The 22,806-nt window shown below is 42.6% G+C and overlaps 1 protein-coding gene across 8 annotated transcripts in view; it reads left to right on the top strand.

The window, feature by feature from the left end:
• LOC109891346 (voltage-dependent L-type calcium channel subunit alpha-1D) overlaps positions 1-22,806 on the top strand; it is a 123,030-nt gene that overhangs the window by 37,740 nt on the left and 62,484 nt on the right. For 6 of the 8 annotated variants that reach the window (XM_031825531.1, XM_031825529.1, XM_031825534.1 and 3 more), the window contains exons 4-11: positions 129-268; positions 4,822-5,027; positions 9,212-9,364; positions 9,503-9,699; positions 10,122-10,225; positions 13,755-13,927; positions 19,846-19,923; positions 22,425-22,512. In XM_031825531.1, the coding sequence (XP_031681391.1) occupies positions 129-268; positions 4,822-5,027; positions 9,212-9,364; positions 9,503-9,699; positions 10,122-10,225; positions 13,755-13,927; positions 19,846-19,923; positions 22,425-22,512 (1,139 nt within the window). The remainder of the gene's footprint in view (positions 1-128; positions 269-4,821; positions 5,028-9,211; positions 9,365-9,502; positions 9,700-10,121; positions 10,226-13,754; positions 13,928-19,845; positions 19,924-22,424; positions 22,513-22,806) is intronic. The other 2 variants (XM_031825533.1, XM_031825535.1) reach the window with 1 other exon arrangement.

Here is a 22,806-nt window from a genome sequence, read left to right as displayed (position 1 = left end):
TGGATAAGAGTGTCTGCTAAATGTAAAAATGCCTGTGTGTTTGTTAACATGCTGTAATGAATGGTCATTACTCTATAATAAAACTTTAGTATACCAATACACTGTTTTCTGTTCCTCTCTGTCTGCAGGAAACGGTAGAACATGTCTTCCTCGTTATTTTCACTATAGAGACCTTCCTGAAGATTATCGCCTACGGTTTAGTGGCGCACCAGAACGCATATGTGAGAAACGGATGGAACATGCTGGATTTTGTCATCGTCGTTGTTGGGTAAGTATCTCCAAGATTCCATACTCTCCAGCCGCTCATTCAATGCCAACTGGAATTCATCTGATGAGCAGAACGTGGATAGTTTTTACCATAACACGTTTTTCCCGCTTGTGATGTGTCCTGGCCTTTTTTGTGTTTCAGTTTGGGGTTCGAATTTAAACTGCAGTTCCTCGTTTGAACTCAATGGTTTGCTGTGTACAGTATCTTTCAGCCTGACTTTGTGCTTGTTTGTGACAGTAGTTGAGTTGGACTTCTTTAAGCCTCCTTCCTTTCCAGTCACTGTGCGTCCCAAATAGCACCTTATTCTCTATATAGTTCACTACTTTTGACCAGCGCCCTTGTCAAAAGTAGTGCACTTATTATATAGGGAATAGGGTGCCATTAGAAACATATCCACAGTCAGTGGCCCAGTCCTAAGAGAGACTCTTATCCAGCTACAATATACAGTATGACCTAGAAAAGACATGGAGGATAAATCACAGCTTTACCACCACTGGAGTGACTCACCATCTCACCCCATATTCTATCTCATCTCTCCCTCCTTCTCTCGCCCACCCTCTCTTCCTCTCTCTTTCCCTCCTCTCTAACTCCATATTCTCTCCTCTCTCATTCCCTATTTATCTCTCTCTCCCTCTCTCTCTTCTATTCCTCTACATTTTTCTCTTCCTCTCTGTCCCTACCTCCCTCCCTCCCTCCAATACAAACACAGTCCAGTAGGTAGCTAGGTCAAATCTATTACTGTAAGCGGCATGCAGGGTTGATCTATCATCCAGTCAGATGCAGAGCGATGCATCCTGCTAGAATGACTGACTGACTGACTGGCTGGCTGGCTGGCTGGCTGGCTGGCTGACAGACAGACAGACAGACAGACAGACAGACAGACAGACAGACAGACAGGCAGGCAGGCAGGCAGGCAGGCAGGCAGGCAGGCAGGCAGGCAGGCAGGCAGGCAGGCAGGCAGGCAGGCTAGCTGGCTGGCCACAGAATACATGCACCAAAAAAGGTCAAAAGTACTCTACAAGAATGTAAATATACAGTATATAATAAAAGTGGTATTCTAGTTTGATATTGTATTATATTCTGATGGTATTCTATTTTGGTATTCTATTATATTCTAATGGTATTCTATTTTGGTATTTTGTTCTATTATATTCTAATGGTATTCTATTTTGGTATTTTGTTCTATTATATTCTAATGGTATTCTATTTTGGTATTCTATTATATTCTAATGGTATTCTATTTTGGTATTTTGTTCTATTTTATTCTAATGGTATTCTATTTTGGTATTGTATTCTGATGGTATTATTTTTTGGTATTCTATTCTGATGGTATTCTTTTTTGGCATTCTATTCTATTCTGATGGTATTCTTTTTTGGTATTCTATTCTATTCTGATGGTATTTTATTTTGGTATTCTATTTTATTATGATGGTATTCTATTTTGGCATTCTATTCTACTCTGATGGTATTCTATTTTGGTATTCTATTCTATTCTGATGTTATTCTATTTTGGTATTCTATTCTATTATGATGGTATTCTATTTTGGTATTCTATTCTATTCTGATGGTATTCTATTCTATTCTGATGGTATTCTATTTTGGTATTCTATTCTATTCTGATGGTATTCTATTTTGGTATTCTATTCTATTCTGATGGTATTCTATTTTGATATTCTATTCTATTCTGAATGTATTCTATTTTGGTATTCTATTCTTTTCAAATGGTATTCTATTTAAGTAATAATGCCAGAGAAGCTGTGCCAATATATCCTCCAAATACCGTCTTCTCGGGCATTATCACTTTTATACAACTGGTTACCAACATATTCAAATAATGATTGACATATTTTAATTCTAAACGTTATTTTGATTCATATTATTTCATCCTTCCACAAGATATAGTCCCAAAACAAATCTAGGGTTGCTACCCAAGCTTGCTGGTTGTTCGTTCTATTGGTTTGGTTGCCAGAGACGCGACCCAGTCATTCAGTCTTTTTGTTCTGTATCTATGGACGCGACCCAGTCTTTCGTTCTAAATGTTCCATTACCATACTGGCTGGCAACGTTCTTATCCCTTGCTTGCTGGCTAGCCAACTATGGCTAACTTAGTCACGCCAAACAGTGCAGCCAGAATAACAACAGTAGCTGCATTTGTTTAAGCTGTTTTCTAGTTACATTTATTTGTATACATCCATAACAATGTGTTAATGATGAGCGATATTGCCTGGTTTAGAAAATGTGCTCTCTCGTCAGGACACTGTTGTTCAGAGGAGCTAGCCAACAACACAGCTCACACATTCACTTCAAACTGAAGCTGGAAATACTGCAAACTATCTGCACTTTGTTTTGTTTCACCTTTTTTCAATTGACATTTCTTTGTATATATCTATACAAAGAATTATATCTAAAAAATTATGCCAACCCAGACACGTTCATTAGTATGGGACAGCTGGAGATCGAATTTTAATATTGAAACAATGTTGCGAATGTCGGTAAGACAGACAGCAAGGTTTATATCAAATCAAATCAAATCAAATCAAATTTATTTATATAGCCCTTCGTACATCAGCTGATATCTCAAAGTGCTGTACAGAAACCCAGCCTAAAACCCCAAACAGCAAGCAATGCAGGTGGAGAAGCACAGTGGCTAGGAAAAACTCCCTAGAAAGGCCAATACCTAGGAAGAAACCTAGAGAGGAACCAGGCTATGTGGGGTGGCCAGTCCTCTTCTGGCTGTGCCGGGTGGAGATTATAACAGAACATGGTCAAGATGTTCAATGTTCATAAATGACCAGCATGGTCGAATAATAATAAGGCAGAACAGTTGAAACTAGAGCAGCAGCACAGTCAGGTGGAAGTTGAAACTGGAGCAGCAGCATGGCCAGGTAGACTGGGGACAGCAAGGAGTCATCATGTCAGGTAGTCCTGGGGCATGGTCCTAGGACTACCTAGGTAGATTTATACAAATCTCCGCTGTTGAAAACGAAATGTTAGTCTAAAAGAAATATGAGATAATGTCTAGATGCTTTTATAGTGGAGATCAAGTTCAATAGCTTGGCTTGGTTGATGAGACAGTGGATTGCTCAGTCAGATGGAACGGAGTAAATAGGCATTTTAACGTAATTGATTTAGCCTTGTGGAGTGCGCTTTTAACCAATCAGCATTCAGGACCCACCTGTTGTATAATTTGGTATTCTATTCTATTCTGATGGTATTCTATTTTGGTATTTTATTCTGATGGTATTCTATTTTGGTATTCTATTCTATTCTGATGGTATTCTATTTTGGTATTCTATTCTGATTATATTTTATTTTGGTATTTTATTCTATTCTGATGGTATTCTACTCATGTGAACAGATGAGTGACACATCAAACACCTCAGTTAATTTTCCCACTCTGATTCAGTCCAACATCAGTTAGCTACAGCTGCTGCAGCAGTCTGTGATTGTAGCCCTGAAGTATGACCCTCTATGGCCCTCCAGGCCTGTATTGGCAGCTCCATTCAGCCCATTTAGTGCCTACTGCTGCCCAGCTTTGACGTGATGTGCTGGGATGATTTCTCCTATTGGCTAGGTGAGGACAGGCTAACTGACTGTAATTAAGCGGACTCTTTTTTTACTATAGGATGTTCACTATTCACTCAGCCCATACACTACAGTATTGCATTGTATTTTCAACTGGTATTGCTGTGTGTGTGTGTGTGTGTGTGTGTGTGTGTGTGTGTGTGTGTGTGTGTGTGTGTGTGTGTGTGTGTGTGTGTGTGTGTGTGTGTGTGTGTGTGTGTGTGTGTGTGTGTGTGTGTGTGTGTGTGTGTGTGTGTGTGTGTGTGTTTATTCATGTTGTCTATGTAGTTTGTACATGGGTTCAATACATTTGTGCTATATTTTTCAGCTTGTGTTCTTCTTATTCATTTGTTACTGCAATCTTACAAACATATATTATATTCAGTGTGAAGCTTAAAAGTCATATGGTGATTTGCTGTATCAGTAGATAACTATTAGAGGTCGACCGATTAATCGGAATGGCCGATTAATTAGGGCCGATTTCAAGTTTTCATAACAATCAGAAATTGGTATTTTTGGACACGGATTTGACCGATTTTTATTTTTAAAGCACCTTTATTTAATCTTTATTTAACTAGGCAAGTCAGTTAAGAACACATTCTTATTTTCAATGACGGCCTAGGAACGGTGGGATTAACTGCCTCGTTCAGGGGCAGAACGACAGATTCTTACCTTGTCAGCTCGGGGCTGATCTAGCATCCTTTCGGTTACTGGTCCAACACTCTAACCACTAGGCTACCTGCCGCCAAGTCTAGGATGAGTTTAAGGAATAAGATTGCATAAACCGGGGGAACCTGATCCTAGATCCTACTCTGAGACTCTTTATGGATTCGGGCCCTTAATTGAAAGCTCCAATCCTGTAACGTATTCTCATTCTTTCTGCTGTAATTCTATAAAGACTGTTCAGTGTTGTCCTAGAGCTTTTTACCTGTAACATTCTCTTTCTGATGTGTTTTCTGTAAGACGGTTCCTCTGGTGTTTCTCTGCAGACTGTTCAGTGTTGTCCTGGAACTTTTGACCAAAGACTCTGTAGAGACGAAGGAGGAGGCAGAGGCGGGTGCGGCTGCAGCAGCGGCAGCGGCAGCGCTCCACCCCTCCGCACAAGGCCACGGGGGAAAGTCGGGCGGCTTCGACGTCAAAGCCCTCCGAGCCTTCCGTGTACTGCGACCCCTACGCCTGGTCTCAGGAGTGCCCAGTGAGTTACTGCTATCTGACCCTTCACCTTTGACCCCACAACAACACCGACCAGACCTGGGTTCAAATACTATTTGAGATCATTTCAAATACTTTATCTGGGCTTGATTGGGCTTGACTAACACAATGGAATAGAATAGTTACAAGGAGTACAAACCCCGTCCATCTGGCACTCCAGGCAGGCAAAAGCAAATTGGAAAGATTTGAAATAGTATTTCAAATACAGTGTTGTGTTTATTGTTGTGAGTGCTGACGGACCCCTCACTTTTGACCCCCATGAGGAAACAGACACAGCAGCCTCTATTTCAGAGGCTGGCTAACCTCTGAAAGTCACTGCATAACACACACCAATAAATAACACTGCGGAAAACTGTGACCTGATATAACTGGCATTACCTCTATAAGGTTCAATTCAGTCTTCCTCAATCTTGTCCCCCCCCCCCCCCCCCCCCCCCCCCTGGGTCATGTATGGTTCAGTGGCTAGGAAATTTGCCCTACGTTAAGGTGATAGGTTTGATTCCTGTAGCTTCGATTCCCACATCCGCATAATGAAAAAGTTTACTCTACACTCCTTTACTGTATGTTGTTCTGGAGAAAAATGTCCCAAAGTTACATATGTATTAGAAGTCTACTTCTGTCCTGACAGTCCCTCCCCAGCCCAAAACAGCCCAGCCGTTCCTCTCCATGACAGAAAGTGTTTCTCTCTCAGCTCAGACTATGTGTCTGTGGGGTGAAGACACTAACAGTAATATGTGACCATATGGTCTGTGTGCAGCCCCTCTGGAATGTTCTCTTAAAACAAGCTGTCCAAATCAATGCCCCAGAGACATAAGTTCTCCTGCAAGTGTGTGTGCGTGTGTGTGTCTCCCTCACACCCATGAAAAAAGACTCTTCGACATTCTGTCCAGATGCACATGCATGCACATGTTTACATACTGTACGACAAGGTTATTATAGTTTTGTGATTAAAAAAAAATGTGTTTTGAGGTTTTTATTTGAAATTCTGATTTACTTGATTTACTTGTTTTTATTCAGTTTTAGTTTGATAAAAACATTTCTATTTTGTTTTGATATGATTTATTTTCAGGGACAGAAAGTAGGCCAGTGCATGGGAGGCTTGAAGCCATATACCCATATACCCATGCATGGGAGGCTTGAAGCAGTACTCCAGTGCTATTTCAGAAGGTCCAGTCACACAAATGTCCTAAGTGGCAAACGTCCGGATGGATATTGTTTTTATCAGCATAGTAACAAACCTCAGCCTTGCAACCCATGCGACCCCGGACTGTTAAAACTATTCACACCCTTCTTGTTGGCAAAAATCAAATCTAGCAGTTTCAACACAATTTTTTTTATTGTTGTTGTTCTTGTTGCAGGACACTAGTTTTAAAAATGCTAATATGCCAGAAGCCAGAAGTCAACCCCCCCCCCCCCCCCCCAAAGTGGCAGTCTCACTTTGTCTTTGTCATGAAATTCTTTGTGGGTGCTGTTCAGATGATTGGGTTTTTCCATTTTATATGTGTTCCACACACGCTGCCATCTCCTGACACTACAATACACTTGTTTTTGCCCTTTCCAGCAATGTACTCAAAACAATCCCATTGTCGTGTCTCTGAATGATTAAATGAGATGACAGGCTATTTTATCAAATCGATTACCGAACGTTTAATTCATTACGTGATTTAATTAAACCATGCAACAATTAACTCATTAATAACCTGGTGCACCACAGAAGAGTGTTTATAGAGCTGCTGTCTTCTGAATAAACTCTTAAAGATCTGAAGATCTTTTTTATCAATAGCAGTCAATTGTTAATCGTCGCCTTATTCAGTCTCATTCTCAATGTCGTAAAGTACTTGGTTATCTGCACGAACCCTGGCTAACAAGTTGAATCAGCAATACACAAATTGGCTTAATTATTTATTTACTAAATACCTAAATAATCACCCAGAATTACATATAAATATACACAGGATAGATCATACATCGATTACTAATCATGTCATGAAAAGTCCCTAGTGGACTAACCCGATGTGACGGTTGGTTACACAAAGGAAGGGGGTTGGGTTTGAATGAAAGAGCGGGAAGACTGAGGAACAAAGGAATTGGGTCTCCATCGGACCTTGAGAAGCTATGCTACCGTAAATACAGAATCTTATGCATTCGGAAAAGGAAAATGCAAGATATATGTTTACTCTGAGCTGCGCTTCGATAGATGGGTCGAAGATGGAAGGCTGGTTTGCCTAGCAGAGATCGCCATTGTCCTTTGAAGAATCTTTCTGATCGTAGTGTTGTAGAGCAGATACGTTGAAGTACACTGTCGTTCTTAGGAGATTTTCTGTCCTTTCTTAGGCCACGTACGTTTACAACTGCAGCTGATAACTCAACGTCTAGGATGTATCACGTCTTCTTTAGTGAATAATAGTTCAAAGTTCATAAGTTCGCATAATCAGCTCGTGCTGTATTCTGGCTGGTCTAGTCGAAATTCACCATTCCAACTTGATGATCGTCACCTCCACGTTGAAATTTGCCCACCTAAACGTTAGGACAGCAGTCCTCACATTTCTGTAACTAAATGTTAATCATCGTTATGGGGGCTTTTGTACTGGGGAGGAGAAGGGGCGTTTCATCCTTCTAACCAATGTCTGTGCTCCCGAGGGTGGGGTTACTGATTGAGCATAAGTTTACTTATGAAACAATTCTCTCATTTAGAAGCTAAAATCACATTTAATCTTTTCACAAATAGTTTCATGTTTAATCACATATGTTTTGCAAGATTTTGAAAGCTAGAATGTGTAGACTTTCAAAGATACAATTACGTGGTCCTATCATCAGTAACAATCTACCAAAACAATGCCTGATCTGACATCATATTCCAACGGACCCTTTCATTACAGAAGTATTGTCTCATTGTTCAACTTTCTGATGTTACCATCCTGTAGAGTCTTTCTCTGTGGTAGCAAAGGGCTTTCCAAAAGTCCATTCTGTAGAGTGGAGAGAAAGAGGTTCTGTATTTATGGGTGGGTCATAAACCAGTGGGGGGAGAGAGAAAATGGGTTTCATGACCCTCACCAAACAGGGCAATGTCATGACAGTCCCCCTCTGTTGGGTTCAATCTTGTGATTATCCTGCAAGTTGCAAACCAACATAAAAATGACTTTGAGTTGTCCTGGTTGTGGGTCATTGTTGCGGTCCCCCTCTGGTGGTTTACCTTTGGTAGGTTTTCTGGAAACTGCAAAGCACCACAGGAATGGCCAGGGGATGTCCAGTTTGGGGATCGCCGTTCTGGACCTGTCGTCTGGTCATCCAGACTAGAAGATCTGGGCAGTAACATAGACAGATGTTAACAACGCACATGAAACCATACAGGGCTGTGCCTTTTGCGACAGACCACTGCTGGTGTTGGGTTTGCTGCCTCCATTGTTCACACCTAGGGTTCAGGCTCACACTCCGCGCTCGCCCTCGGATTTCTTCCCTGTTAGCTACTGATAGCTAGTGATAGTGATGAACAAGCTAGGCCTATTTGAATCATTGCCATCTACTGGCAGCATTTACCCACCAGATTCAGAGGCTTCAAAAGCCCCATCAGAAGAAAAAAAAACTTACATTTTTGCCCAAAGTAAAAAAAAAATATATAATAATAATAATAAACATAATTTACTATGTTTTTTGTTGTTGTTGTTTTTGTTATTTTTGCAGTCAAAGATAATAGTTTCAGTATAGTTTTAGTTTTTCAAATGTTTTTCTTAATATTTTTCCATTTGAGTTTTTATTTTAGTTTCAGTTTTACTATAATAACCATTTACTATAATAACCTTATTATATGCACAGGCACACAAGTGCATTTACAAACAAACCACATACCCACACACATACTTCATACAAACCCTGATAACATGAGTGGATTGGTGATCCAATGAGCCCGTCCTCCCCATTTCTCCTCCCCACCATCCTCAACTGACCAATACCAATTCAACCACATACAATATTACTGTTGCACGCACACACACACACACACACACACACACACACACACACACACACACACACACACACACACACACACACACACACACACACACACACACACACACACACACACACACACACACACACCACACACACACACACACACACGTCTAGCTATGTCTTCCCTACCTAACCTGTATGTTTGACTCTTTCTAGGTTTACAGGTTGTGTTGAACTCCATTATTAAAGCCATGGTCCCTCTCCTCCACATCGCCCTGCTGGTCCTGTTTGTCATTATCATCTACGCCATCATCGGCCTTGAGCTCTTCATTGGCAAAATGCACGCTACCTGCTTCTTCCCCAGCACAGGTAAGAGCGTGCGTGCGTGTGTGTGTGTGTGTGAGTGTGTGCATCTTACCATCTGTGTGTGTGTACATGACTATTCCATTTGTATTTCAGTCTCCCTCTCGGTTTCTCTTTCTCTCTCCCCGCCCCCCCTCTCTGTAGGCATGATAGCGGAGGATGATCCGGCTCCATGTGCGATCTCAGGGCACGGGCGCCAATGTCCCATCAATGGCACCGAGTGCAGGGAGGGCTGGCACGGCCCCAACAACGGCATCACCAACTTTGACAACTTCCTGTTCGCCATGCTGACTGTGTTCCAGTGTATCACCATGGAGGGCTGGACAGACGTGCTCTACTGGGTGAGGCCCTCCGTCATAGAGATCCTATCATTCATATCATATTTCAGTCTGTACCTTCTGCTCTCCCTGTGCGGTCTCTGTATGAACTTTGACCCGCTCATTCCCTCTGAGAATTTGACTAAGCTGGTGTGTCAGTAGATTAGTCATTAGGCCTAGATGTGACTGACATTTAAATGTTAAAGATTCAGTCAAGCATTTCTCTATATATCTGAGTCCCAGAACCTTCCCTCACCTTTTTTATCACTCTGAACTGTAAAACTATATATAAATGCCTTGAGGTTTTTCCTTTCATCTTGCATTCTTAGCAAACAGGTATTCTCACCTTTCTCTACCTCGGACTATCCATTTTATTCTCTTTCTCTTCCTCCCTTCTTTCTTCTTCTTCTTTCCCCATCTCTCTTTGGTGACGGGTGCTCCTCCAGATGAATGATGCTATGGGTCTAGAGCTACCATGGGTCTACTTTGTTTCTCTTGTCATCTTCGGCTCCTTCTTTGTTCTAAACCTGGTTCTGGGAGTGTTGAGCGGGTAAGACACCTCTGTCTGTCTGTCTACCTCTCCGTCCGTCCGTCTGTCTGTCTGTCTGTCTACCTGTCCGTCCGTCCGTCTGTCTGTCGACCTGGTTCTCTCTCTATGTCTGTCTGCCTGTCTGTCTCTCTCTGCCTGCCTGTCTGTCTTACCTGTCTGTCTGCCTACCTGTCTATCTGTCTGTCTGTATCTATAGGTCTGTCTGTTAACCTGCTACTCTGGGCTCCAACAGGTGAACGACGCCATCGGCTTTGGAACGCCCGCCATCTACTTTGTTAGTCTGATCATTCTGGGCTCCTTTTTCGTGCTTAACCTTGTGCTGGGTGTTCTGAGTGGGTAAGAGGTGGAGGGGGCTGTGTCCTGGGTGTTCTGAGTGGGTCAGAGGTGGTGGGGGCTGTGTGCTGGGTGTTCTGAGTGGGTCAGAGGTGGAGGGGGCTGTGTGCTGGGTGTTCTGAGTGGGTCAGAGGTGGTGGGGGCTGTGTGCTGGGTGTTCTGAGTGGGTCAGAGGTGGTGGGGGCTGGGTGCTGGGTGTTCTGAGTGGGTAAGAGGTGGTGGGGGTTGTGTGCTGGGTGTTTTGAGTGGTTAAGTGGTGGCGGGGGCTATGTGCTGGGTGTTCTGAGTGGGTAAGAGGTGGTGGGGGCTGTGTGCTGGGTGTTCTGAGTGGGTAAGAGGTGGTAGGGGCTGTGTGCTGGGTGTTCTGAGTGGGTCAGAGGTGGAGGGGGCTGTGTGCTGGGTGTTCTGAGTGGGTCAGAGGTGGTAGGGGCTGTGTGCTGGGTGTTCTGAGTGGGTCAGAGGTGGTGGGGGCTGTATGCTGGGTATTCTGGGTGGGTAAGAGGTGGTGGGGGCTGTGTGCTGGGTGCCGAATGCTCTGCAGTGGGGTGTGGGCTGTGTGTGTGGGCTGTGCGCATTGTGTTTTCTGTGCGCGGTCAGGTAAGGACAGACAATGGTGTGGCTTGCAGTGTGTGGTGTTGGGGAATGGTGAGAAAGTCTCAGGGAAACAGAGATGGAAATACTCAGTCACTGGTAATACAGTATTCCATTTTGATATATAATTCTGACTGACGCCGTTTACTGCCCTGGCCACCACCAGTATAACCTTTGTCGATCTCTCACTCATTTTGCGTTGTGTTTCCTCGTCTCAACAACCCATAGCAAAGGGAGCCGTTTCCCCCCACCTCTGTCATCACCACCACCACCCAACTTCCTGAGAGATAAATTAATCTCATTCCTTGCCCTTCACTCCCTCCTCAGCCTCACTCTCTCTCTCTCTCTCTCTCTCTCTCTCTCTCTCTCTCTTTCTCTCTTTCTCTCTCTCTCTCTCTCTTTCTCTCTCTCTCTCTCTCTCTCTCTCTCCTAATGCATCAACCCAGTGTACTGCTGCTTCCATTCCCCTGCATTGGGGAGGAAGTGTTAGTGGAGGTGGGGTGTTAGTTCATAATTAAGCAATAACGTGTGGTATATGACCAATATACCACAGCTAAGGGCTGTTATATGCACGACGCAACACAGAGTGCCTGGATACAGCCCTTAGCCGTGGTACATTAGCCATATACCACAAGCCCCCAAGGTATCTTACTGCTGTTACATGATACATGTCACCAGCGTAATTAGAACAGTAAACAAGTAGTTTGCATCATATGCGTGGTATATTCAAGCATTAAGTCCCGACCGGGTGTGGTATATGACTAATATACCATGGCTAAGGACTGTTCTTAGGAACAACGTAACGCAGACATAGCCGTGGTATATTGGCGGTATACTACAAACCCCTAAGGTGCCTTATTACTGTTATAATCTGGTTACCAATGTAGTTAGAAGATATATACGGTCTGATATACCACAGCTATCAGCCAATCAGCATTCAGGGCTCGAACCACCCAGTTTATAATGTCTGATAGACCACGTATTTCAGGCAATCAGCATCTACGAGACAAAATACCTGTTTTTAATTCTCACAACACCAGGGCTCTCCAGCCCCGTTCCTGGAGAGCTACCGTCCTGTAGGTTTTTGACTCAAGCTCTAATATAGCACACCTGATTCTAATGATTAGCTGGTTGATAAGCTGAACCAGTTTAGTTACAACTAGGTTGGAGTGAAAACCTAGAGGAGGGTAGCTCTCCAGGAACAGGGCTAGAGACCCCTGCACTACTCTATGGCCAGCAGCACTCTGAGGATGTGTGTTCTTTCTTAGAGGGGTCTGTTGGCAGTTGGCAATGTTCCCTAAAGGTTCTGCTAATGTTCCCTGAAGGTTCTGTTAATGTTCCCTGAAGGTTCTGTCAATGTTCCCTAAAGGTTCTGTCAATGTTCCCTAAAGGTTCTGCTAATGTTCCCTGAAGGTTCTGCTAATGTTCCCTGAAGGTTCTTCTCCCTCTCTCTATGATTTTTCTTTCTTTCTTCAGATTTATTCGCGGGAAGGTCATTTAAGAGAAAATTATATTACGGTTCCAGTTAAGTTTGACATTCAGTAATGGTAGATGATTATAGTAATTAATATGTCATACTGTAATATGCTAGAAGTGGGACTGATTATTCAAGTAGCAATTTACGTAGCAACAAGACCCACTGGGCAAAACAAAACAGCTAAAGGAATGTTTGTTTTTACAAATTGACAAATTCATTTAAAATATGTCTACATGTTATATTTTCACATTCATAGCATATTATAGGCACTCCTGGGTACACCTTTTGGTTTCCAAAATGTTCTAGGAATATCATTGAGATGTTCTATTGTAGTGTATTTAGTAGGCCTTTGTGAACACAATCCTCTGGGAATATTTTGACAACCATAATTGTTTGATGCTTAATTCCAAAGTGATGGCATCACTGTGTTAACCGCTCATTTGAATGACTGAATGTTTCCCTGAAGCTATTCCACCCACAATATTGGCCAGTGGTCATCAGCTTGCATGTTGTTTTGTGTGTGTTTCTGATTCCTGTGTGAAAATAGTATAACATTCTGACTACATACCAGTAACCACTCCCCCCATTGGTCTATCTCTGCATCATATTGATGTTCTGTTGTTTTTGAAAGGTGTCCGTCCCCATCCAGTGGCTAGGCTAGGGTTAGGAGGACTACACAGGCAATCAGAGGTCAAAAGTAGTGCACTATATAGGGAATGGGGTGCCATTTGTGACAGTGATATAATAGAAGGAGCAGTTCTCCAGTGTATTGATGTGTTATACTGTTAGGAACTGGATACACAACCATGCATTGGTATCATATTGACTGTCTGAAGGACACAGTTGTACTGTGGATTAGATTGACTGTCTGAATGTCTGAAGGACACAATTGGATTGAGCACTCAATGCCCATTCAATATGAACTGTATTACATTTTGTATACAAATTGTGTGGTGAGGCGTTACTGAGTCTGAGCATGTGTTTTGTGTGTGATTTTGCATGTGGCGCATTTGTGTGTTTGTATGTTGTGTATGCATTCACTAACGTGGGTGCATTCTGTGTGCCTGTCTGTGTGCATGTGTGTGGTTGCATGTGTGTGCTTGCTTCTGTGTGTGTCTGTGCCCACAGAGAGTTCTCCAAGGAGAGAGAGAAGGCCAAGGCCAGAGGAGACTTCCAGAAGCTGAGAGAGAAGCAGCAGCTAGAGGAGGACCTGAAGGGCTACCTGGACTGGATCACTCAGGCCGAGGACATCGACCCTGACAACGAGGACGAGGAGGGCAACGAGGAGGGCAAACGCAACCGTAAGCACCCTACAACATACACACACATACTACCCTAAAACACACAAACATGTGCACACACAAACCGTACACAACACACCACCCTAAATCACACACTACCCCAAAACACACACTACCCCAAAACACACACCCTATCTTAAAACACACACTACCCCAAAACATACACGCCATCCTAAAATACACACTACCCCAAAACATACACACTATCCTAAAACACACACTACCCCAAAACATACACACTATCCTAAAACACACACTCCCCAAAACATACACACTATCCTAAAACACACACTACCCCAAAACATACACACTACCCCAAAACATACACACTATCCTAAAATACACACTACCCCAAAACAGACACTACCCCAAAACATACACACTATCCTAAAACACACACTCCCCAAAACATACACACTATCCTAAAACACACACTCCCCAAAACATACACACTATCCTAAAACACACACTACCCCAAAACATACACACTATCCTAAAACACACACTACCCCAAAACATACACACTATCCTAAAACACACACACAGCGCAAGAGCAGCCAGTGAGTGTACCTGTGCACCACAGAAAAACTGCAGTATGGGTGGCATGTTGTTTAGGGAAATATAGCTACTGAAGGTTTCCAGTGTGACCTGCTCTTTTGCAGTCTCGCAGCTCTCATTGGCCACATACTGGAATTCTGTGTTCAGGGTTACTGTGTTAAATCCACATACACACTAAAATACTACACACTCGCACACAAACACACACACACACACACACACTAAAGTACTACACACACCACACACACACGGCTAAGCAGATAATATAGATTTGGTGAGCCAGAGTCCCCTGTAATGTAGGTCAGTGTAGGGAGACGAAGCCAAAAGATCAAGGTTGTTTTAAAAAAAAAAAGATTACACACATAATCTGTGTCACGGCTGCGCTGCGAGTCAGGTGATTACACTCTCTCACTCTCTGTCTAGACACACACACACAAAGACACACACACTCCTACATGTACAACTATATTAACCACTATATCTTGTAATCAGCAATGTTTCCAATATTGTTGTCAACTATTGTTATGACTCTAAAGAGTATCTATGTCAGGTTTGTGAGGTGCACTATACAGCCTTCCTCAGTTCACACCATAGTCATGTTAGTGGAGCTCCAGTTGAGTTAGTCTGAGAAGGGAAAAAAGGGATAAATCATATTACTTGAGCAGAAGAAAGACTGTAATCCAAATCCTCTTTATGTAAGCAGCACATGATGCAGAACATGCAAACTGTTACTGCCCCTCCATACAGCTTTAGTACTGTACCCTCCCTACCTATCAACCATATACTGTTACTGCCCCTCCATACAGCTTTAGGACTGTACCCTCCCTACCTATCAACCATATACTGTTACTGCCCCTCCATACAGCTTTAGTACTGTACCCTCCCTACCTATCAACCATATACTGTTACTGCCCTTCCATACAGCTTTAGTACTGTACCCTCCCTACCTATCAACCATATACTGTTACTGCCCTTCCATACAGCTTTAGTACTGTACCCTCCCTACCTATCAACCAGATACTGTTACTGCCCCTCCATACAGCTTTAGTACTGTACCCTCCCTACCTATCAACCATATACTGTCACTGCCCCTCCATACAGCTTTAGTACTGTACCCTCCCTACCTATCAACCATATACTGTTACTGCCCCTCCATACAGCTTTAGTACTGTACCCTCCCTACCTTTCAACCATATACTGTTACTGCCCTTCCATACAGCTTTAGTACTGTACCCTCCCTACCTATCAACCATATACTGTTACTGCCCCTCCATACAGCTTTAGTACTGTACCCTTCCTACCTGTCAACCAGATACTGTTACTGCCCTTCCATACAGCTTTAGTACTGTACCCTCCCTACCTATCAACCAGATACTGTTACTGCCCCTCCATACAGCTTTAGTACTGTACCCTCCCTACCTATCAACCATATACTGTCACTGCCCCTCCATACAGCTTTAGTACTGTACCCTCCCTACCTATCAACCATATACTGTTACTGCCCCTCCATACAGCTTTAGTACTGTACCCTCCCTACCTTTCAACCATATACTGTTACTGCCCTTCCATACAGCTTTAGTACTGTACCCTCCCTACCTATCAACCATATACTGTTACTGCCCCTCCATACAGCTTTAGTACTGTACCCTTCCTACCTGTCAACCAGATACTGTTACTGCCCTTCCATACAGCTTTAGTACTGTACCCTCCCTACCTATCAACCAGATACTGTTACTGCCCCTCCATACAGCTTTAGTACTGTACCCTCCCTACCTATCAACCATATACTGTTACTGCCCCTCCATACAGCTTTAGTACTGTACCCTCCCTACCTATCAACCATATACTGTTACTGCCCTTCCATACAGCTTTAGTACTGTACCCTCCCTACCTATCAACCATATACTGTTACTGCCCTTCCATACAGCTTTAGTACTGTACCCTCCCTACCTATCAACCAGATACTGTTACTGCCCCTCCATACAGCTTTAGTACTGTACCCTCCCTACCTATCAACCATATACTGTCACTGCCCCTCCATACAGCTTTAGTACTGTACCCTCCCTACCTATCAACCATATACTGTTACTGCCCCTCCATACAGCTTTAGTACTGTACCCTCCCTACCTTTCAACCATATACTGTTACTGCCCTTCCATACAGCTTTAGTACTGTACCCTCCCTACCTATCAACCATATACTGTTACTGCCCCTCCATACAGCTTTAGTACTGTACCCTTCCTACCTGTCAACCAGATACTGTTACTGCCCCTCCATACAGCTTTAGTACTGTACCCTCCCTACCTATCAACCATATACTGTTACTGCCCCTCCATACAGCTTTAGTACTGTACCCTTCCTACCTGTCAACCAGATACTGTTACTGCCCTTCCATACAGCTTTAGTACTGTACCCTTCCTACCTGTCAACCAGATACTGTTACTGCCCTTCCATACAGCTTTAGTACAGTATATTTCTCGTCACCATCCCTTCCTATGAACCAGAGAGCAGCACTATACCACTACACTATCTCTCAGTCTCCAGTCTCCTTCCCCTAGAAAGTACTGAGCTCTAGATTAGAATCACAACCTCTTTCACTGATTTACTTTAAAGCCACATCTCTCCTGTATTCTCTCCAAACTCCAGAGTTTCAGTACGGTCCCTGTCCCTCTCGTGTTTACCAAGTATGTAGATTTAGTCAAGCATCTCTGCCATGCTTCCAAATATACTGTTTTACTTAGACATTTATTGTTCTTTTGTCAATAACTGTATTTCAGTCCCTCCAGCATTCTGCTATGCTGTTATCACAATTGTTTTTGCAGAATCAACAGTTCCCTGCATATTATGGGAGGGCTTGCAAATTTGACCAATCACTGCGGTATTGCCGCATAAACAATAAAATCATCGCAATATTATCGCATATAACTGACCCATCTCCCCAGAACAAAAAGAGGGCTCACAAGTTCAACCAATCACCACACATTTACCGCAGAATATGGTTCAATCAAGCCATGCGTCATCAAAGTTTTTGCCTCGTCATTGCATTTTCGTTACAAATTGGACAAAATCATTACATTTTCCCAAACAAAATGTCAAAATTGCTGCAGCAAAATCAAGTATTTTTACCCGCAAATATCACAAAAAATCTCTGTGAAATCCTGGAGGGATGGGGATTTAGTAATTGAACCTTCAAACCAAGTAAGGTAATGTATATTAAATTATAGTAAAGTATAGTCAAATATAGTCAAGTATAGTCAAGTATAGAATACTAAAGCAAGTAAAGGATTGCCACAGGATTATCACCACTGCCTCCATTTATACACCGTTAACATACCTAGTAACTGGATAGTAACATGATAGGAGATATGTATCGTAGGAGTAGCATCTTCAGTATGTAGGGGTCTCAGAAGAGATCTTTCTAGTGCTCAGAATGCTTGGCACTAGGCTGAAGGTTGGGGTTAAAGGTCAGTGGTTATAATAACATGGATCCCTCGGCGATGCCAACTTGTGAAATGCATCACCCTGGCTTTTCTGTGTCTATCACCGTACCCGGGTATGACATGAGAGACTGTATAGTAACATATGCACTGAGTGTACAAAACATTAAGAACACCTGCTCTTTCCATGCAATTGACTGACCAGGTGAATAAGTTTTAATGTCACATGCACAAGTACAGTGAAATGCCTTTTTTTTCAACTAAAAAGTATTACAAAATTATAATTCCAGGTAAAAATCCATGTCAAAGCTATGATCCCTTATTGATGTCACTTGTTAAATCCACTTAAATCAGTGTAGATGAAGGGAAGGAGACAGGTTAAAGAAGGATTCTTAAGTCTTGGGACAATTGAGACATGGATTGTGTGTGTGCCATTCAGAAGGTGAATGGGCAAGACAATATTTAAGTGCCATTGAACGGGGTATGGTAGTAGGTGCCAGGCGCACCGGTTTGTGTCAAGAGCTGCAATGCTGCTGGGTTTTTCATGCTCAACAGTTTGTGTGTATATCAAGAATAGTCCACCACCTAAAGGACATCCTGCCAACTTGACAAAACTGTGGGAAGCATTGGAGTCAACATGGGCCAGCATCCCTTTGGAACGCTTTTAGGAAGGTGTTCTTAATGTTTTGTACACTCAGTGTGCATGTGAATGCTGTTAATTTGCATTGCAGCATGTAGGTATAGGCTCTAGAGCTGTACTGTTCTGTATGACCCCCCCCCCCTCCCCTCCGGCCTGCAGGTGCTAGCTTCCTGTCATGTGACTAACAGTTGTCCATCTTCCTCTTCTGCTCCTCTTCAGTGTCTACCACAGTCCATGCTACTGGTGTCAGTGGTGCTGGTGTTGTCAGTCAGTGTCGCTGTTGCCAGCTGTACTGGGTCGTTCCACGAAAAGAGTGCCTTTAAGTAGAAATTGTGCACAAATATTGAGTTTTAAAAACCTGTTATATTAAATGATGTGCCCTTTAATATAGACCCCATTGAGAATTTAAAAAGCAGATTTTATATTTCAATAAAGGCTTGCTAAATGCTTGTAAAATTAAACATTTTGATATGTCCCTTCATCAATCCTGTGCCACTTCTAGAAAGATTTTAACCCACTTAATCCCAAAAGTTACACTATCATTGTAAAGCTCTTGTTATTTTGTTGCTTTGACAATGTCATTTCTGAAGATTATTATTTATGTCATGTAATTTGTGTTTAATTTACATATGTCCCTCATTTTAAGGTCAACTCTGTTACGTGAACTGAAATCTCGTTTTTAATAGGGTGAAACTATTAGTAAAAAAAATATTTTAAAAAAATCCTAAATTCATTGAACATCTAATAGTAAAATCATACGGAAAAGCAAGTGAGCTGGTTCTGCTCTTTTTGTGGTGTGAAAATAAGCAGGTCAAACATAAAAAGTCAACCCTAGTCACCCATAGACAGGCTAGAAATGTTTTAACAATGTATTTCCTTGCATTCTATTGACCCTCCCAGTTGCACACAACAAGCTTCCATTCCCCCAGTCACAACGGGAGTTATGGCTGGACAGATTTAAACCTGTTACTTTATTTGGCCCTTAATAGCCACTTACTATCTCATTGAGATGTGTTTTTATGAAGTTGAACATATGCTCTGTATGACAGTATGTTAAAAGTAGGTGGAAATCAAACGTTTTTTTTGACCAAGTTACACTTCTCGAAAGGCACCAAATTGGTGGAACGACCCTACTATTATTGTTGCTGTTACGGTTGTTGTTGTGGTGCATTGTTACTGTGCTGCTCTAACCTATCTTGATAGAGGCCCATTCTCCTCCCCATGTTTCTCTGCTGTGCCGTCTGCTGTCTGAATGCATGGGCTTGCATGCATTAAACATGAAGGGGTGACTCTGGCTGACCTCACAGAGAAGAAGAAAGGAAGCAGGTTTGGGTGGTTCAGCCAGTCCTCCGACACTCATGGTAAATCCCCTGGTTTTCCCTTCCACATTGAAAAAGTCTGCGTGTGCGTGTGTGCGTGAGCAAGCTTGTGTGTGGGTGGGTGATTGCGCGTGCTTGCGTGAGCTTGTGTGTTTGTGTATGTATTTGTTTGTTTGGGTATGTCTGTGTGTACACCGCTGTGTGTCTGCAGCCTAATGTCGGCAGCCTAATGTCTGCAGCCTAATGTTGGCAGCATAATGTCTGCAGCCTAATGTCTGTAGCATAATGTGTGCAGCCTAATCACCCTACTTGTGCTTTGCTATTGTGATTGACCATTCTGTTTGAGCATCACTATCCTTTCGGTCTTGCTTTTCCTTTTGTGTTCTTTCTGTGTTTGATAAAGCCTCTCCCTGCAGGCCAACTCCTGCTGTTTCTGACTCAATGAGCCCAGACTCTCTCATCCCCTGTGAGTGGAGTCACATGAGGAGCACCAGGCAGCATAATAGGGATACATACTGCTCTGGTTGATACCAGGCACTCAACTTCTCTCCCTCTCTCTCTCTCTCCATGCGCAGCCCGGTTAAATCAGCTAGGCTAGGGGCTCAGTGTGAATAGAAAAACGGGGCTAAACCAAGATCACTACATCCAGCAGTCAGCAGTATTGAGAAAGAGAGAGAGAGCTGTCGAAGGACTCAAGAGTCAAAGAGAACGCTTTCACACAAACCTCGTAACCTCGCACAAACAGGCATAATTATGCTCTGAGAGTCTCACATAAAAGTTGTAGCTTTGTTTCTTTTCACACAGTCATAGCAGCAGTCTTCTCATATTACAGAATTTCTCCCAAAGTATTTAGAGAATATTTTAAGAGTCTAATATTTTAGAGTAGTACAGTACCTTCGGAAAGTATTCAGACCGCTTGACTTTTTCCACATTTTGTGATGTTACAGCCTTATTCTAAAATGGATTAAATAAACAAAATTCCTGAGAAATCTACACACAATACCCCATAATGATAAGGTGAAAACAGGATTTAGAAAATTCCCCAAGAACACAGTGCCTCCATCATTCTTAAATGGAAGAAGTTTGGAACCACCAAGACTCTTCCTAGAGCTGGCTGCCCGGCCAAACTGAGCAATCAGGGGAGAAGGGCCTTGGTCAGGGAGGTGACCAAGAACCTGATAGTCACTCTCTTCTATGGAGATAGGAGAACCTTTAAGAAGGACAACCATCTCTGCAGCACTCCACCAATCAGGCATTTATGGTAGAATGGCCATTTTTCAGCGACAGGGACTGGGAGACTCGTCAGGATCGAGGCAAAGATTAACAGAGCAAAGTACAGAGAGATCCTTGATGAAAACCTGCGAAGGTTCACCATCCAACATGACATAGACCCTAAGCGCACACAGCCAAGACAACGTAGGAGTGGCTTCGGGACAAGTCTCTGAATATCCTTGAGTGGCCCAGCCAGAGCCCTGACTTGAACCTGATCTAACAGCTCAGGAAAGTCCTGAAAATAGCTGTGTAGCAATGCTCCCCATCCAACCTGAGGGACCATGAGAGGATCTGCAGAGAAGAATGGAAGAAACTCTCCAAATACAAGTTTATAGTGTCATACCCACAAATACTTGATGCTGTAATTGCTGCCATAGGTGCTTCAACAAAGTACTGAGTCAAGGGTCTGAATACTTATTTTTTATAAATGAGCAAAAATCAAAAAAACTGTTTTTGGTTTGTTATTATGGGGTATTATGTGTAGATTGATGAGTAGAAAGAAGAAAAAAAATCATCAATTTTAGAATACGGCTGTAAAGTAAAACAATGTGTAAAATGTCAGTGCCGAAAGGTGTTAGTGTTTTAAGTCTAATATTTTAAAGTAATACCTTATTTTTTGCCTAATATGGCTGCTTAAAGGAGCATCCTCTTTCTTCATCCTGTACTCCTCCACTGCATCAGAGAGCCCTCAGACATAGCAGCTGTCCTCTAACTCCCCTCTGTTCCTACATCTCTAACTCATTATGTTAAGTCATAGTGATGATTACAATGACCATACTAGTAACACTTATGATGGCAGTTAGTTTATTCATTCATAGTAAGTTAATAAGGTACTAGAAGCCAGTAGTTATTATGATGAAGAGACATCCTATCACATTGTCATACTTTCCAGGGGATATAAAATAAACACAAACCCTATAGTGGTTTCTTTCTTTCTTGTTTTTCTATCTGCCCACTTTACAGACTTTCTTCTGTCTATTCTGTTGCACATGGATTTGGTTTTGGGAGGTATCGTCCTTTGGAACCGAATTTGTGTTGTGTTTTTGTTGTTGTTGAGAAAAGGGATTTCTTAGAAATTCCTGCAGTGATGCTGACCGTTCTTTCTTTCTTTGATGAATGAGGTTTATTTTCTCTGGGATGTGTTTGACTCAGCTGTGGTACCGTGGGTCTGAATGTGTACTGTACGGTTGAGGTGTGTGTGTGACATGTACGGTGTGTTGTACATGGGGTTCTGTGTGTGTGTATGATGAGTACTCTGTTTGCCACTGCAGCGAGTATGCCAGCCAGTGAGACGGAGTCAGTGAACACAGAGAACGTGGCCGAGGATGAGGTGAAGACACCGTGCTGTGGACCTTTTTGGTGAGAACTCCCCCAGACTAGAACCACATCTGCAGTTCCATACCATAGAACACAACCTGCGATATCATAGAAACTACCACATTCTTTACAGAAACACAACCCCTGAGTGAACTATTGTGTGCTTTATCTATCTTTATCTATCCTCTATCTATCCTGTCTGGACAACTGCTGGTGTAAAACAAGCTTTAATAAATACATTTGTTGTACACTCATGTTGCACATAGGATATGTGGCTTTGTACAACATTTATGAATATCCTGCAGTCAGCAAGCTAAACTGACATCTATTATAAAC

This window comes from Oncorhynchus kisutch, linkage group LG5, assembly GCF_002021735.2.
Source record: "Oncorhynchus kisutch isolate 150728-3 linkage group LG5, Okis_V2, whole genome shotgun sequence".
Taxonomy (NCBI): Eukaryota; Metazoa; Chordata; class Actinopteri; order Salmoniformes; family Salmonidae; genus Oncorhynchus; species Oncorhynchus kisutch.
Note: the sequence above shows the minus strand (reverse complement) of the source record. Positions and strands in the feature narration are given on the sequence as shown.